Source organism: Talpa europaea (assembly GCF_964194135.1).
Source record: "Talpa europaea genome assembly, chromosome: 9".
Taxonomy (NCBI): Eukaryota; Metazoa; Chordata; class Mammalia; order Eulipotyphla; family Talpidae; genus Talpa; species Talpa europaea.
Genome location: NC_140076.1, coordinates 105,950,209 through 105,968,427, shown reverse-complemented (window position 1 = coordinate 105,968,427; position 18,219 = coordinate 105,950,209). Strand labels below are relative to the sequence as shown.

Here is an 18,219-nt window from a genome sequence, read left to right as displayed (position 1 = left end):
GGCTGAAATACACTGCTGAGGGGAGCAGCGGGCGAGTCAGGAGAGGTCTGCTGTGCCATGTGGGTAGCTCCCTGGCCAGCCGGGGGATCGAACTCGCGCTGCAGAGGCTGCACATTGCTTTATAGTGCTGTGTTTAACCTCTTGCGCCACCAGGGAGGCCCGGATGTAGCATTTTTCACAAAGGCTCGTGAATGCAAATCCAGGCTTCCTGGTACCCTCAGAGGCGGATGCTCCGAGTTCCCGGGAGCTTCCTCCTCCCGAAGGGCCGCCTCGTCCGACCGCCAGGGGGCGCCGGTCCCGACGAGCATCCACCTCAGTCACAGTTGGCTGGGCAGTTGCCTGACGACCGAAACTGGGCATTCCAAACAATTGGGACCCCGGAACCGCAGCCGCAAGGTTGTGAGCGGCTGCTTGGGCCTCCCATCCCTCGGGGGAGCGCCGCCTTGGGCATTTTACCATGGCTTACACCCGAGAGTCTGTCCAGAACCCTGCGTTGAATAACGCTGATGCCTTCTTGGGAAAAGTGCAGGGTACCAAGGTACTGGGGCTTAATGAACACATTCCCCAGAGGGTCGACCCTCCTCTTTCTGTAGGCGTGGCGGGCAGAGGTGGTAACTTAGGCGACTGCTGAGGACACTGAGTCAGGAACTGGAGAAGTCTGTTTCCACCTACCTGCATGTCCCCATACTCAGGTCTGCTGAGTTATCGAGGTGCCTTCGGAAGGTGAAGTAGAGTTCTAGTCTAAAGGTAAAAGGGACTTTCACAACCCGGAGTGGAGATCTGAGTAAGTAGTGGAGCTGTAACAGACCTGGTAGGATTCCAGGTAGCCCTTTACAGTGTTTGGAAAATTGTTCTCTGAAGAGATGAGAGATGGAGTGGGAGAGAATCCTTTGAGTGCCCCCATGCCATGCTTTGTACACGCCTCCCTTTCTCCTGGTTAATACTGGTGTGTCGTGTGCGTGTGCATGTGCGTGTGTGTTTTTAATGATTGTTGTCAATAATTTGGACATTTAGATCATCTTTTTTGGTAGAAGTGTTTGAGATGTTCGAAATGGTGCAAAATAAGGTGAATTAAGCAGTAATGTGGCTTAATAACAGAATCAAAGCACCTCCTTTTGTTTATTCAGTATTTATTATTTACTATATGCCAGATACACTCCTAGACACTGAGGATATATAGACAAATTAGATATAGTTCCTGCTCTCAGGGAATTTGATTTAAAAAGACAAGAGGAACAGCAAAAGTGCTTACACAATAGTAATGTGTTGTGAGAGTGACAAGTACAGTGTGATGAGAACTGGAAGTTCAAAGGAAAACTTACTGGAGCAGGTGAGTTTTGACATCCAAGTATGAGTTAGCTGGGCCAGGTGAGGGAGACAGTGAAATGTGACTTAGGAAGAAGGAAAATAGGCACCAGACATTCAAGGTAAAGGGAGAAGCTGGGCTGCATGTGTGGAAAGGATGAGAATGACCTGTTTGGAGGTGATTCCAGAATGACTGAAAGGTGAGTGAGGAATGCAGGAGAGAACTGGAGCTGGGGAAGCTTTTTTTTTTTCCCCAAAGATTTATTTGTTTATGCACACAAGAACTGGAGTACAGGCCAGAGGTGGGGGGGGTGAGAGGATTCACCAGAGACGAAGTGGGGAACAGAACGGGCAGATTGACTGAAATACACTGCTGAGGGGAGCAGCGGGCGAGTCAGGAGAGGTCTGCTGTGCCATGCAGGTCAGCTCCCTGGCCAGCCTGGGGATTGAACTCGTGCTGCAGTGGCTGAGGACAGCCTCACAGTGCAGTGCCCAACCCCTTGTGCCACCAGGGAGGCCCCTGGGGAAGCTTTACCCTGTCGGGTGTGCTATGTGCATCATGGCAATGAGCTTGGATTTCATCCTGCAAGCACTGCGGAATCATGTTGGGATTTTAAACACTGGAGTGACACAGTAAGTGGGTATTTCAGAAAGCATAAGTACCAGTGGATTGGACCGGATGGGAGTAGGATGAGAAGGATCAGCTAGGAGTCAGAGATCCCAGGAGGCAGCTCTGAAGTAGTGATGCTTTGTACACATCATGCTTTGTACACGCCTCCCTTTCTCCTGGTTAATACTGGTGTGTCGTGTGCGTGTGCATGTGCGTGTGTGTTTTTAATGATTGTTGTCAGTGATTTGGACATTTAGATCATCTTTTTTGGTAGAAGTGTTTGAGATGTTCGAAATGGTGCAAAATAAGGTGAATTAAGCAGTAATGTGGCTTAATAACAGAATCAAAGCACCTCCTTTTGTTTATTCAGTATTTATTATTTACTATATGCCAGATACAGCTAGGAGTCAGAGATCCCAGGAGGCAGCTCTGAAGTAGTGATGCAGGAGAGGGCAATAAAATGCAGACATTGAACAAAATGTTGAACAAAATATGCTGATGTCCTGCCCAATATGCATTTCAGGCGCATACTATAATGATTCTGCATATGCATATACACTCCAGTTTTCTACCTCTAAATAGCATTAGCATATCTCACCTTTTCCTCAAACTTAGGATGTCTAATCTGAACCTGAGCTCCTCATCTTTCCTACTGCTCCCCACCTTTCATCTGCTTTGTCCCCTCCACTCCTTTCCCTGCATCTCTGGTGCATTTATGTCAATTCTAAGATTGAAGATTTAAGAGGCTCAGAAGTCTAGGGAGTCTTGCCCAGTGTCTTTCTTCTCTTTACAGATGTTCCTCTGAGCTTCAACTGAAATAGAAGGGAATAAGGGGGTGGATGCTACCACACCAGCAAGGATCCTGTAACCAGATCTTTGGTGTGCTTTCTCTTTTGCAGAAACTGCCCTATATGAAGACAATTTACCTTGCTCAGCAACAGGAACCCTGGCGTCGACTCAGCTTAATTCCCACAGCCACCTCCCTGAGGAGGGATATTTATTTTTTTGATCCTAAGGTATCCAGTGTTGAAGTGTTATTTCTCTTTATACCCACCTAAGATTAATATCCTTTTTGTAGCCTGACCATGACTACATCATCTTCTGTTTTGTTCCAACTCAAGATCCATCAAATCGAAAAACAATTACCAATTTGTCTTGCCTCTGGGAAGTCAGAAAAGTTGGGTTTTGCTCCAACCAGTGATCTGGAGCAAATAATTTTTTTTTTTTCACCAAACTTCTTCCTCTCCCAATTTTAAGGACGTGTGAGTTAAGGACCATTAAGCCCAAGCCTGGGACAGCATAGTGACTCTCAGGGTTCCAGTGGGAGCGCATCACTCCTTAGACCTACCCATTGAGAGACAGTTCTACATTGACAAGAAGTCAGCATGTACAGTTTAGTGTGAAAAGAATTGGTGTATCTCAGAAGCCACAGGGTACACCCTGCTTTTGGGGAAGAGTAGAGTCCAACAGAACCAGGCTGGAGAAAGGGGCAGAGGTGATAACTTAACCTTGGGGGGTGGTTGACCTCCTGTGTAGATTCCGAAGGATGACCTGGATTTCCGCTTATCAGCCTTGTACAACCAACACACTGGGATCTTCAACAACAAAAATGAGATACTGCTCCACCAGGAGACCATCAAGGATACCCACGGGTAAGCGGTACAGGAGGAGCCTCTCCACCTAAGGAAGTTTGCCAGGGCAAACTGTCACCTGGGAAATAACAAATCAATAGGAACTCAATTGTATACATTTATTTTTTTTTAACATCTGCATCTGTAGTGCAACTTCTGTTTTTGGTTTCAGTTCAGCAACCTTTGTTCATTTCTGGTGGGGGGGGGCGAATAATGCCTCCCTTTTCATGCTCCTACCCCTCCCTACCCCAGGGCACTGTCAGTGTCAGTGTCCTCTGTTGGGGAGGGTCCTGGTGCCCAGAGGCATGGTCTGCAGGCTTGGCAGGGCAGCTTGTCCTGTGATGGGGGCGCTAATCTCCTCTATAGAGGGACTAGAGAAAGGTGGTCAGGACACTGCCAGTCAACACCCCACTCTATTATGTCCTCAGTGAGAGCTGCAGTGTAGTAAGGGTGGGAGTGTCCCCAACCTCAGCAGCCAGAGGGACCCACGTTCCCAGGTAGTGCCAGGGAAGCAAGTTGGAGAGCAGGGTCCTGATGGAGGGCAGAGCTGAGGGAAAGCCATGTTGGGGGGCTGCAGTAAGGGCGGTCATTTTGCAGGCTGAGTTGAGAGAAGTGGGTGGCCACAATCTCTTTGGCTGAGAACTGCTGGTGTAGGGGTTCCCTGGGGAGACAGACTGGCTAGAGTATTCAAGGACACAGTCTGATAGGCACCTGGTGTCCAGACCTGGAAGCACCCCCATTCATGCTGGGCCAGACTACTGGTGGCCTGACCCCAGTGGCTGCTGCAGAATCACTGGAGTTCAGGGTCCTTTCAATTTCTGTATCGTTGTCTAAAATGAATATAGATCCTCCAAGATTGTGTTCATTTGTATAAACAAACAAAATCTCCAGTTAAATCCACAGAAGGGCTTAAAAGGGTCTTCGGCTGCATTATTTTTGAAGTTGTATGCATCTGTCTTTCCCTCACCTTTCTCCTGATTTATTTCACTCCCCATTGTGCTTCCCCACACCATCTTCTAGAATCGTGGCTCAGTTCCCTGAAGAATGTTTAGCCCCTGCCCCACCACCTCCCATCACTTCCCGAGCTAACATTAGACACTGGATCAACCCTAAAAAGGAATCCATCCACAGCATCCAGGGCTCCATAGGTAAGGGTTAGAGGACTTGGTGGGCAAATGGGTGGTGCATGTTTCTGACCCAGGAAACAGGGAGTTGATGTGATTGACTTCAAGGAACATCAGCGATATATAAGGAGCTTGAGAGCGAACATATGGGACTAAAAACAGGGAACATGCTCACTATAGAGCCATAAAATGAATTAAATTCCAATTGAGCCTTGAGCCTGGGGAACAAAGATTCCAGCAAAGGGCAGAAACCTGGGAAAGGAACTATAGCTATCTCACTCTGGTTCTTTATATGCCCATTTCCCCAGCTGTTACAAGAACCTTCTCCATAAACGTGTGGGTGATTAGAATCCTTGAAAAAGCAAAGGATCTGAAATTCACAACTCATTCCCTCTTCTCTTTTCTAGTGTCCCCTCACACTGCAGCCACAAATGGAGGCTACTCCCGAAAGAATGATGGTGGCTTCTTCTCTACCTAATGTTGACAGGCTCCTGGACTAAGTAATCATACGGCACTCTCCTGCCGCTCACCTCATTAAATAGATTTGTGCAAGATGGAGCCTGAAGTGTCTGTTACCCATGAACTATGAGTTGCCATTGACTACTTTTTATTTTCTTAAGGATTTAAAAAAAAGATTTATTGGGCCTCCCTGGGTGGCGCAGTGGTTGAGCGCTGGGTTGCAAAGCTGGCTGCAGCCCCTGCAGTGCCGGTTTGATCCCCGGCCGCCAGGCTAGGGTCCCACATGGCGCGCAGACTGCGCGCTGCTCCCTGCAGCAGTGTACTTCGTCCCTCTGCCTGTTCTACTTTCCACTCTGGCTCTGGTGAATTCTCTCACCCTCTCACGCTTCTGACTGTGCCCAGTGCTTGTATAAATAAATAAATCTTTTAAAAATAAAGATTTATTTATTTATGCATACAAGAACAGGGGTACAAGCCAGAGGTGTGTGCGGGGAGGGGTGAGAAGCTTCACAGAGACAGAGTGGGGAGCAGAACAGGCAGATGTACTGAAATACACTGAGGGGAGCAGTGGTCAAGGCAGGAAAGGTCTCCTGCACCATGCGGGTAGCTCCCTGGTGGGGGTTTGAGTTGGTGCTGCAGTAGCTGCCGATAGCTTCATAGTGCTGCATTTTAACCCCTTGCGCCACCAGGGAGGCTGGCCATTGACTACTTTTTAAAACATGGAAGGAAAGTTTCCAAACTTCTAGATCTAGTCCTGTTGGGCCTTTTTGCAACTTAGAAAGTCATCTTGCAGAAAAGATAAGAATTTAGTACAGAACAGCTCTGCTTTGCACAGGAGGCAGGTATTTATATTTTGTAAATGGGAGTCATTTCAAACATACAGCTGCATCCATTCAACATTTCCTACAAATCTTTTGTGTATCAGACACTGAGTTAAATGTTGGGGAAACAAGAAACATAGCCCATTTTCCTATTAAGTTTATAAACATTATAATGTTAGTAGGTGTAAGGTAGCACAAATATTTTTGCTGAGGTCACACTTAGCAGATTTCAGACCTGGGTTAATCATCTGTTGCACTTTACTTTTCTATGTGGGTCCCACTTCCCTGCTCTTGGCTCCAACTCTGCTACTGTCTCCTTGTCTGGGAGTCAGGTTCCTTTTTTGTGTGTCAATCTGTACATTTGTTGATTGACCCTGGCAATTGATATATAAACCTGGTTCTTAAGGAACATGGTCCAACAACCTGGTGCTTGGGTTTGAAGGCACTTAAAAAAATAATGCATTAATAGGTTCGTAATATTACAACTCGGATATGGTAAATTACCATGTTCAAATTTGGACACCATGTGCATTATTGAGTAATCCAGGGGCTTGAAGGGGCGTTTTCCTGGTACTGAGCTGCAGGGTCTTAAATATCACCCAACTGTCATAGCTTCTTCTCCAGATACCCCAGTCTATTCAGATAGTATCTGCTACCCAGGGACAGTTTCAGTTTTTCATTATTTAGAATGGCTGAATGGCAGAGGGGGACTGGATAAATCACCTCATGCAGGTAGTTATTTGAAATCCTGATCATTAAAAAATATATCACCCTGATCCATGCATTCAGACTTCTAAAATACGGGTTTTTAGACTCCCTTCTAATTCTGATTCAGTAAACCTGGACTTGGCCCCTGGAAACTGAATTTTATGTTTTCCGGGTTCTCCAAGACATGTATGTCCATATACAGACGTGCGTGCATGTGTGTGTATAGAAAGAAATAAGCTGTGTATGTCATTTTGCTGTAAATTACCTTCACCCTGTGCACTTTTTGGTACATTCTGTTATGAAAACGTCTCAAAACTGAAGTGTTCAAGAGTTTAGGTCGGGCTAACCCACTCAGTAGGCTGTGAAAACTGTACACCCACCCACATACATACATATAACCATTGGTAGCAGACACTACGCTATCGCTGGGCCTAATGGCACCAGTGCCGGCACTATACAACAAATCAGCATGGCAGGCAGGACCATAAGAAATCTAAAAAAAAAAGAGGCGGGGGGGGGGGGGAATTAGGGGATTACAAGCTGCGGCAGCGCGAAGCAGGCCTCGCGACCTGCGACCTCCCAGCCCCCGCGGGCGGGCGGGCACCGGCGCTTCGCCCCCCGCACCCGCCCCCCTGCCCGGGGTGGGGGCCGCGCCCTGGGGCCGCGCTCAGATCAGAATCGCCTCGATAATCAACGGCCCGGGACGAGCCCGGCCTCGTCTATCTGATCAATTCATCACTTCTGAGCGCGGCCCCGGCAGCCGACCCCGGGGCCGCGCGCCCCGCCCGGAGGCCTCGCCGCACAGCGCCCGGGGGCTTCGCGGGAGGCGCTTCTCACCTCGGGCCGGCCCGGCGGGCGGGCGCCCGGCCCGATCAAATAAGATCAAGGTGTAGGCGGGAGGGGCGCAGGGCGGGCGCACGCACTCTCCTCGCACGCCCACGCGCGCCCGCTCACACTCACACTCGCACGCCCACGCACACACTCGGCCCGCACGCGCCGCCACGCAGCACCCGGACACACGCGCACTCACACTCACACTCACGCCGCCCGGCCCAGGCCCGCTCCGCGCGCGGGCGGAAGTGCGCACGCGCCTTTAAAGCCTCCGCCCCGCCCCCGCCCCGGAGGATTCTGGGAGGAACCGCGGACCCCGCCCTCGCGGAGAGCGAGCGCTGCTGCCCTCGCGCGGCTGGGCGGGGAACCGCGGGCGAGGAGGGACAGGTTCCGGGAGGACAGGCTGCACGGAGGTGGTGGCTACGTGTCTATACACACATCTTTATTTCTTTTGATCTTTGACCCATATGGGTTTAGGTAAATACACACACACACACACACACACAGAGCTGTCTGTATTTAGCTGAGTATCTGCACGCACCAGCGCCCCCAAAGGGGAGAGGTGAGTCCGCGTTGATTCTGAACTATGTAATACAGTCAGCATTCAGGGGAACTTAAAAGGTAAACTATGGGCAGAAACAAGGGGAGTGTTGAACTAAGCTCAGGAAATTCAACATGTGACCAATAAAATAGACAAAGACAATAGGGATAGAAATTTTATTTTCAAGGATTTTGCAGACAATGGTGAATTAAAAAATTGTATTTCAATTATAAAAAGCTGATTTCTTTCCACTCTGGCATACAGGTGATGACAGTGTGAGTCTGAGGCAATATTGCTGTCCCCATTCCTCTACCTCTGAGACTCCCTCAGAGGAAAGCCTCCTATACTTTCAGTGGAAAATAGATAAGACACAGCAGCCAATAATGAGTTAAAAAGGTCTGGCTTATCTGCATACATAAAGTCAAGAAATGAAATAAGCTGTGCATTTGTTTCTTGCTGTAAATTACCCTCACCCTGTGCACTTTTTGGTACATTCTGGTATGAAAACGTCTCAAATTGAACTGTTCAAGAGTTTAGGTCAGGATTACCCAATCAGTAGGCTGTAAAAACTGAACAACTTGAACTGTGAAATGGAAATAGTTTAAAATATGAAGGATTCCTAAGCACCAAGCTTAGACACTAGCCCTATTAGAAAACAAATCATTAAAGCTACAAAATAACAAGTGCAAAACATGCTGAGCCTGCGTTTCCAGGGCATGACATTCCCCCTGGCCAACAGGTCCCAAACACACCCACAAGGTGTAACTCCTCTTCCTGTTTCACTAGATTTCCTTTCTCTCATGTGAAAGATCCATAGACATGATGGTGGAAAACATCCAATCACTAAAATTTACCCTGTGGACCAATTCCTGAAGAGACAATAGTCACAACTCTGAGATGACTAGACATGTAGTGTTTACTTGATGACTTTCACAACCTAAACTTCTAGCAGCTTTTGTTCCTTTGGAGTAAAAGACAATTTGCTGCCACACAGGGGTCAAGCACAACTAACTAGCCCAAAGTTTTACTTTACCGGAATTTTCAACCAGTAGACCTATGTCTATCCTTGCTTGTTACAATAATTTTAAACCAACTTTTTTTGTTGTTGTTGGTCTTCAGAAAAGCAACAACTGATCCTTTTGCAGATATAAGGAGGGAATGGCAAAGTCTTCCCTTTCAATGCTGAGTCATCTAAAATGATTTGCTCAGGAATTATCATACTCCATGGAAAAGCCTATCATTTTCAATTGCAAACCTGTCTCCTGATAATCCTCATTTTATTTATGAACTGTCCAACTGTGGCTATGAATATTAGCAACTTCGTTCTACAGTCTCATGTTCTTACAATAAATAGAATTTCCAAGAGATAGCAAAGACTATAATATTTAGAAAATGAAAAATTGGCCAAGAAAAACAAGGAATCAACTAAAAACTGCCATAACAACACCAATTTAAACATAGAATACAAAGCTTGTATCTTGGATAACATGACAAAACTTCCATCTAACATCACAATAAATTCTTATACTAGATGAATTTACTTGTATATCAACAGATATACTAGACCTATTTATATCTTCTACCCTAATGACAAATATATTAAACAATTATTTCTTCAATACTTTCTCTTTCCCCTAGTGGTAGCACTTAAAACTGAGTAACAGTATTTAGTACTCAGTAATTTAGAAAATATAAAAGTCTTTAGGAAAATAGCAACAGTGGATTAATTTTCCATATGCCATTTGATTGGGGAAAGTCATCTTTTGGGGATTCTGGTGAACGAGACTTTTTTTGTCTAAGTTGCTGCTTTCTGGTCTCATAACAGACGAATAATTTGCAAATCTTATGTAGATGTAGGTTCTCTTGGCAAAACTCTCAAGCTACCAGTATGCGCACAGCTATTTCATATGTTCTTTTTTTGCAGAGAGGATCATGCCTCTCTTGTGTTCCCACATGGGCATATGAAAGACAAATTTCCAGAGGAAAAAACTTCTTGGCATCATATAACTTCTGTTTCCTACCCAGCACCCCACAAACCCCAACTGCCAAATCCAAATCAATGGAAAAAAAGTCTTAAAAATTATCTCTCCTTCCAAGAGGTTTAAATTATGTCCTATCTCCTTTCCTAATGAGTCTCTTTGAAAAGATTCTGATGAAGAGCTGAAAGAAAATAGGTGAGAGGTTTTAAAAGCTGAAGGTATGTAATCTTATCATCGAGGGGTGTAATTTATCTGGATATTATATACTTTCTGCCATGGATTGATTTACACAGATCAAAGGAAGTTGGCTTTCTGGAGTCCCCTGAAGCATAAATAATGTTCGTAGCCATGAGGAGCTTTCCCCCCACATATGGTGGGAGCAGATGCCGTGGTGTCATTCTGGGGACTTTGATGTTTTTAGCTGAACTCTCCTACACTGGGCCCAGGCCCCTGATAGGTTCTTCAAGCTTGTCCCCTTGGTTGGCAGTTGATGAGATAGGTGCTTTGAAATTCATTTTATGAACAGGACATAAAAGGCCATTACAATGCAGGCAATTGCCACAGCAGCATGCAGTCTGGTTCCAATCACAGCGGCTAGCAGGCAAAAGTAAAAAGAGAAATCACACTCTATCCTTCATGAAAGTTCTCCCTTTCAAGGTGATATTGTAAAGTCTCTAGTCACATATGAAGAGATCTCAAGAACCCATAGGAATGCAGTTAAATAGTGCCCTTAAGTTCTAGATTCTAGGTGAAAATACCACTTATTTATATTTTGCCCTATTTTGAATAAAGATTTAGATAGGTTAGATTCCAAATTAAAGTGTCAAAAATAAAAAGTAAAAAGGCATGTGAGTTAATGAAGTCAACACTGAAAAAGAGACTAGTGTATTTTTTCCAGAAATTAAGAAAAAATTTTCATGTTTTTAATCTTTTTAGGTCAGGGAATACATTCCTCCAAACAATTCCAGTTTAATCTAAAATTTTTTATTTTTATATTTTTACTCCATGGAAAAATAATAAAGTCATCTTTTTTAAAATTTTTGCATAGAAGAAAGGCGGTTTAGGCTGGAGCTATGGGGGCGGGGTGAGGGGATTCACCAGAGACAGTGTGGGGAGCAGAACAGGCAGACTGAGTTCAATACACTGCTAAGAAGAGCAATGGGTAAGACAGAGAGGTCTGCTGCACCATATGTGAGTTAGCTCCCTGGGCAGGGATTGAACTCAGGCCGTAGCAGTGACAGCACTGAGAATAAACCCCTAGGTCACTGGGGAGGCCCAATAAAATTATCTTGATGCTAAAATAAGCAATTATAGAAAATCAAAACCAAATGCAATCTCGGCTTATCTTCCCTCCCCCCACTTTGTAGCATCTTATTGTCCAGAGATTATCTTACCTTTGTAAAACACTCCCCAAACTCCCTTCTTCTCTGATAGCAGCCAGGTTTTGAGACGAGGTACTTTCTTGAAGTAGGCACAGGTGCATACAAAGAGCAAACCAAACACCAGAATCCCATCCAAGGAGTACACTATTACAGAAAGAGAAGAAAACCTTTGATAGTAATCTAGCTTGGGACAAGTGACCCCACTTTCGAAAGCTCCAAGGAGAACAGAGTATGATATACTATCAAGATAACCTCAACTGTAGTGCCAACCTGTGACAAATGGGGGCCCAAGTCCTTAGACTATCAAGGTTAGCTTATCCCCAAATTGCCTGCAGACATCCCCCTTGCAACAATTTCACCACCCCTTTACTTTTCAAGACTTCAAGTCCCAGTGAATCAATTTATGCAGAATCAGCTTCCCAGGAATGGCTAGTGTTGGCAAATGGTAAAAAAAGAAGAAAGAATTGCTGGAGCCTCAGAGGAGAGAATTATTATACACCAATCCTGTGACAAAGGAGAGCTAAACATTTAGCCAAACCTGTCAGATCTGCCTCTCTTGGTGAAGAATATGTTATGGCAAAGAGTAAAACTTAATGGAAATTGCAAGAGTTATAATCCACATGAGCACAATTAATTTTCCTATGCTAATCCTATACTTCAAGCATGCTGCTGCTGACATTTCTGCCAAAATAAGAGATTCATGCCAAAAACTAAAAAAAAAAAAAAAAAAAAAAAGGCAGAAAGTTTTGAAGTTATTTCTTCTACATGTGAGCACAATCACCTAAATGCTAAAAATAGTAGACCACAAGAGAGGCAAAGGGGACTTAAACTTATTCAATAATCACTGTGTCAGAATGCTCTTTTATTGCCTAGTCCAGATGATTTCTTCCTCTGCATTCTGTGGTTAGTAATGTCAGACCTCTGACTGCCCAGGAAGCTCTATAAGAATATTTTAGATAACCAACATCTGCCAGTTCTGAACCACTCTATTGCCCTTTCTTCCCCCAGGAAAACTATCTCACACAACAAAGATCTGGCAAATGAATATATAAACCACATTTTTAGGATGAATACCTTTATGTGCTCGTCTTTTACTCCCATAAGTTCTACCGACTGTCAAAATTCAGGAAATGAAATTTAATTCTTCAATAACAGGCCTATGGAGAAGGCACTTTAAAGAAATGCTTTCCTGTGCCCCTCAAATCATAAGGCCTAAGAGGCCTTTTCTTTCCTTTAAGGCTAACTCTTAAGATCATAAAGGCAATGCGTCCCGATCTTCCCAGGAATCACAAATCATGTCTATAAGGTGCTTTAAGATTAAGACCTGGAAAATTAGATCAGATAAACAGAGTGGTAATTGTCTTATCTTTTAAAAGAGGCAGTATCTGACGCCAACCCTTGTAGCAAGGGTCTCCGTTTGGCATCACCTATGCAGAACTTCAGAATTAAACAAACACATAAAAAGGCTACTCAGCATTATTTTCAAAACGAACTTTTTTCCCTGGGGGTTGCGGGTGGGGGTAGGGCTTGAGAGCCTCTGTGACTTCTTGGTATTCCCAAGTCTACTGTGAGAAAGATCGAAAACACAGGCGACTAAGAGTCCCTTTTCCTTGGGGCTAAAGCAGTAGTTCTGCCGGGACCGCCCTCCCCTTCCAAGGGGCAGATCAAACATCTAGGAAGAGGAAAGAGAGAGGCTCAGGGTAGGTACCGAGGCCTCGAGGTGTGGACACAACGGGCTCTGCTGGGCCTAGCTGGGCCCAGAACGGGAGAACCGGAGGAGACACTGGGGGGCAAGGAGTTGGGGGCACCTGGAGGCCAAGGGGGGCTGGGCCGGGAGGGGGCGGGAAGAATGGCCACGTCAGTCCCGGTCCCGCCCGGCACGCCTCCCCTCGCCCTTCTCTCCCATCCTCCATTCTGGGCATTGGCTCTCACCGTTCGTCATGGCGGCTGGGCCCAGGCCTGACTTCGGGGTCTGGGTCCGCAGTGGTAGAGGCGAAGGCGGGGGAACCCAGCTCCCGCTTGACACTTCCGATCGCGGCCGCGGCGACGGGCAGGGGTGTCAGTGCGCAGGCGCCAGGACAGAGAGGCGAGCGCCGATCGCGATCAGGCGCGGCTAGCGGATTGCCGAGATGAGGCGAGGGGCCTGCCTGGGTGGTCCTTGGATGCTTAGGAGGGACAGAGAAAAGCTGGCAGGGAAGGCTTCCTCAGTAGCCTTAGTAACCAAGACTTTTGGGGGCGTCCCTGCGGAGGTAGTGCTGGCGCATAACTCCACCTGTCCGCGTCGGTGTTTTGGCAAAGGCAAAGGCTTTCAGGAGGGTGCTCGCCGCGCGTGGCCTCCGCACTGAGGAGAAGTCTGACACCTGAGGTGAAGAGGCGGCCCTCAGGGCCCCCAGGACTGCCCTTGCAATGCCCCTCTTCGTTACTCCTTAGGGAATTCTGGGCTCGTGGGCTGCGTGTGAGCTTTCGAATTGAGGTAAGGTATACTACGACAAAAACAAGCCTCATATTTCAGGTCCCACATCTCCACTTTATTGGGAAAATTCAGATAATTGCCTGTTTGTGTGGGTTTTTTTGTGGGTTTTTTTTTTAAACTCTGAGGACAGTCTGTTATCTCCGGTATTTAATCAGTGTTGGGGTCAATTTGACCGCTTTAACCAGAAATCGGTGATAACTGGACAGCGCTTCTCACAACACTTTCGCAACCTCAGATGCTGTCAGTTTAGTGGTGGGGGTGGTGTGGAGCAGACAAAGCCAATGATTCCATTTTGTAAAGGGAAACCTTTAATTGCAGACAATTCGATCAGCTTTTCAGTGTTCCGGCGAAAGTGAGACTCTGAGTCTGCCCAGGTTGAAATGTTAAGATTAGGACCGACTCTGCCCCCTTGCTTCAGTGCCATCTGCTGTCTGAGGGTTGTTATGCAAAAGAAGGGGAAAATGACCACAGTCGCCTTCTAGGAACCTAAGTTGAGAGGTAAGCCAAAAAATTATAATGCAAAGCAGATGCCTTGCGAAAGTATACATAAATACAGAAACAAACAACTGGAAGGTTTGGAAGGCATGCAGGGCTAAACCTAAGAGAAGTCCAGGTATATCAGTGCATATGCACACACAAACCTCCTTATCATAAAGAGCTGTTCAGGTTCACTCAAAAACAAAGCAAAGCAAAACAAATAACTCCTACTGAAGAGTTTTGGCCTTTGAACCTTTTAATCAATTATTATCTAAAATAGCATCAGCATTATCATCCTCACAACTGACTATTAATTCTCTGTACCAGGGCTGAGTAAAGATCCCAAACCATTCTAACCAGGTTCTAAGCAAATTCATGTTCAGTAATTTAAACTATCATGTGGCTCATCTTCATCTAAAAAAAAAAATCTCCTTCTTGGAGACTATGGAACTATGCTCTCTTCACTTGCCTGTGAAAAGACTTATTCTGTCTTCTTCAAATGTACTCTTTAATTTCTTATTTTTGCTCATGCTATTTAATCTTTTGGAGAGTAAATCAGGAGTGGTTAGCAGACTATCAAGATGGGAACCTGCTAATCAGAAGGGAATGAGTTTGGCTATATCTCCTCATTTTTCACTGGCGGAAAACTTCTCCAATTTCTGTAATGTTCTGAAAAAAATATATCTTCCCCCATCACTCTCTGAGCTTAAGGATAAATCACAATTGAAGAGTTGGGTATACTGATTACTTGGCTAGTACAATATCTTACTTTGATTAAACTTTTATTTTTCTCAGAATTTACCCTTTTCTTTCTTTCTTTCTTTTCCCATTTCCCTCTTGTCTTCCTACCCTTTCATCCCGCTCTTACATTTATGTCCTTTTTCTTTTTTCATCACCATACTTTATCCAGATCGCAGAAAACATTTTACCTTTTTTATTGAATGAAGTGAATCACACCAGATTTTTATTTCAAAATTTTAGTTTTAAAGATTATATTTCTCTCTGTAAAATTGGGTTATAACCCTTTCTAGGGTTGTTGAAAGATTAAATAAATTACTATTTGTAACAAAATCTGGCATGAAGTGCTCTGTGTTAGCTACTTTGTTTTTGATTTGTTTAAAAAATATGTAACAGTATCTACTAAGTGCCAGGTACTGTGTAAATTTTGCAGGAGTAGGGGCAAGAATGAGTCCTTGCCATCAGAGAACAAACTTTATTGGGGAAGACAGATGAATAAGCACATTTTATTAGAGTATAAGCATAGTGTATTTAAAGACATTACCTTTGATCAACTGTTTTACAGCATATTTTTTACTGTACAACATATTTTTTGCTGCGGTAACATTGGTTTATATCACTGTATGTGATTCAGAAGTATAGGATGTGTGTCACCAGACCGCACCTACCACCGAGACACCCAGAATCCTCCACCATATTCTAACAAGCCCTTTCCCCATCTATTCTCCACCCTCCCCTTCCCTGTCCAGTAGCCTCAATTTTACAGTCAGATTTCTAGGGATTGTTTTTGATTTGGTTTTGTCTGACCCTTTGTTTTGTTTCTATGTATTCCACATAGGGATGAAACCATCCAGTCTTGTCTTTCTCTTTCTGGTTTATTTCACTTAGCATACTCCAGAATATGTTTTAAATGAGCAATCTGAGGCCCAAAGGAAGCACATGGCTGAAATCACATAGCTAGATAGGATCCAGACCCAGGTTTGTCTGAATTCAAAACTTCTTTCCCTTTGTTACCACACTGCTCAAATTAGGATGCTGTTCTCTGATACTGATCTTTGCTTATTTTGTTCCAAGCATTAGTGTTTCTGTCATCCTGGAAAGTGCTATAGTCTCACATAAGGCCAAAGCCTGGGTCGCTTGCTCTTGTAGCCCAACTACAAGGAATAAATAGAGCCCTACTGGCTGCAGACTCTATTCAGACAGTCCTTCCTTGGTTCATGTCAGCCTGCACTGGCTGATCGCAGTTGTTGCCAAATGCCTGTCAGTCAAGAACAGTGGCCTGTTTGTTAGGTTTGTATTCACTGTGGTGAATGCTAATCAGTCAATGGGGCCATGACTATGGCATTCTGGTTTCACCAAAGAGAAAGTTCAGTCCCAAAGGCACAGCTTGCAATAATAGCTTCATTTGAATTACAACATATTTGAAAAGGGATGTCAAATAGGCATTAATTTATGCTACAAATATTTGTTCCAGAACGCCTAAGTCTAAGAAATGAGCTAGCCTTGGGGAGATCCAGGATGAATAAGAAACAGACTCTGTTCTTAATAAGTTAAAGATTTAGTAGACAAGATAAGCTGTGTATATAAATATATAAATAACCAGAAAATGCAGTAGACAGTGAAATGTGTGAATGGAAAATGAAAATGAAGTGTTAGGAGCGTAATGGAGCAAGTGCTTTTCAGGAGGGCTCAGGGAAGGCATTATAGGGGAGCAGCCATTTTAGCTTGGCCTCACAGGCATGTAGATTTCAATAAAAAAAGAAAGGTGTACTAGTGGGAAAGGAGTAGAGTGATCAAAGGCACATGGATGGGAAAAATAGAGATATATATATTGGGGCACAGCACACACTTCCCTCCTCCCAATACACTCTTCCTCCTTCACTAGGGAACCCCATTCATCTATCAGGTCTCTTTGCAAATCACTCTTGCTCAAGGGAGGCTTCTTTTGTCTTCTTGGTTTCCCTTACCCCATCTTTTTTAAAAAGATTTATTTATTTATGCATACAAGATCTGGGGCACAGGCCAGAGATGGGGGGGGGGTGAGAGGATTCACCAGAGACAGAGTGGGGAACAGAACAGGCAGACTAACTGAAATACACTGCTGAGGGGAGAAGCGGGCGAGACAGGAGAGGTCTGCTTCGTCATGTGGGTTGCTCCCTGGTGGACCAGAGATTGAACTCATGCTGCAGAGGCTTCGGATTGTTTCGTAGTGCAGTGCTTGACCCCTTGCGCCACCAGGGAGGCCTCCTCCCTTCCCCCATCTTAAGCTTCCAAAGCATAAATCACTATTGAACTCATGTCCCTCTCTTACACCATAAGAATCATTGGCCCTGGGCCTCCCTGGTGGTGCAGGGGGTTAAGCCTCAGCACTATGAAGCTATCCATAGCCATTGTAGCACAATTTCAATCCCTGGCCATGGAGCTGACTCACATGGCGCAGCAGACCTCTCCTGTTTTTCCTGCTGCTCCCCTCAGCAGTGTATTTCAGTCAATCGGCGTGTTCTGTTTCCCACTCTGTCTCTCATGAATCCTCTCATCCCCTGCACCTCTGACCTGTGCACCAGTTCTTGTATGCATTAATAAATAAATCTTAAAAAAAAAAGAATCATTGGCCCTTATCTAGCAACACCTGGCAACAACCTAGCAAAACCCTAAAAGTAATTAATCTAACAATAAATAACAATTCCACAAAAGAATGAATTCCTCTCCAGGGCCTCCCCTGGTGGCGCAGGCAGTTGAGCACCGTGCTGTAAAGCTGTCCACGGCCTCTGCAGTCCCAGTTCAATCCCTGCCGCCGGTGAGGGTCCCTCATGATGCAACAGACCTCTCCTGTCGCACCCGCTGCTCCCCTCAGCAGTGTATTTCGTCAGTCTGCCTGTTCTGTTCCCTGCTCTGGTGAATTCTCTCACCCTCCCGCACATCTGGCCTGTACACCCAGTTCTTGTATAAATAAATAAATCTTAAAAAAAAAAGAATGAATTCCTGTCCAAAACAAGGACACTATCTCAGTACAATTTCTGCATTGGCAAATGCAGCTCTTTGTACGTGCTTGTGTGTGTGCAAATGTCTTCTCCCTTCCTTTCTTTTAATAACCTTTAAAAACCTTCTAATTATCTAACCTTTTAAAATGTAACCTTTGC

At 45.1% G+C, this 18,219-nt stretch overlaps 2 protein-coding genes across 2 annotated transcripts; one reads left to right on the top strand and one right to left on the bottom strand.

Moving 5' to 3' along the window:
- Positions 1-457: 457 nt before the first annotated feature.
- Positions 458-5,148, top strand: CFAP276 (cilia and flagella associated protein 276; the record flags this gene model as incomplete). The annotated part of the gene is made up of 5 exons (XM_084242448.1): positions 458-538; positions 2,788-2,931; positions 3,452-3,567; positions 4,567-4,694; positions 5,078-5,148. 5 exons carry the CDS (start codon positions 458-460, stop codon positions 5,146-5,148), a joined length of 540 nt encoding a protein of 179 aa, XP_084098574.1.
- Positions 5,149-10,520: 5,372 nt separating this feature from the next.
- TMEM167B (transmembrane protein 167B) lies at positions 10,521-13,333 on the bottom strand (the record flags this gene model as incomplete). Its single annotated transcript, XM_084242447.1, has 4 exons — positions 10,521-10,603; positions 11,404-11,604; positions 13,100-13,174; positions 13,324-13,333. 4 exons carry the CDS (start codon positions 13,331-13,333, stop codon positions 10,521-10,523), a joined length of 369 nt encoding a protein of 122 aa, XP_084098573.1.
- Between the last annotated feature and the right edge of the window lie 4,886 nt (positions 13,334-18,219).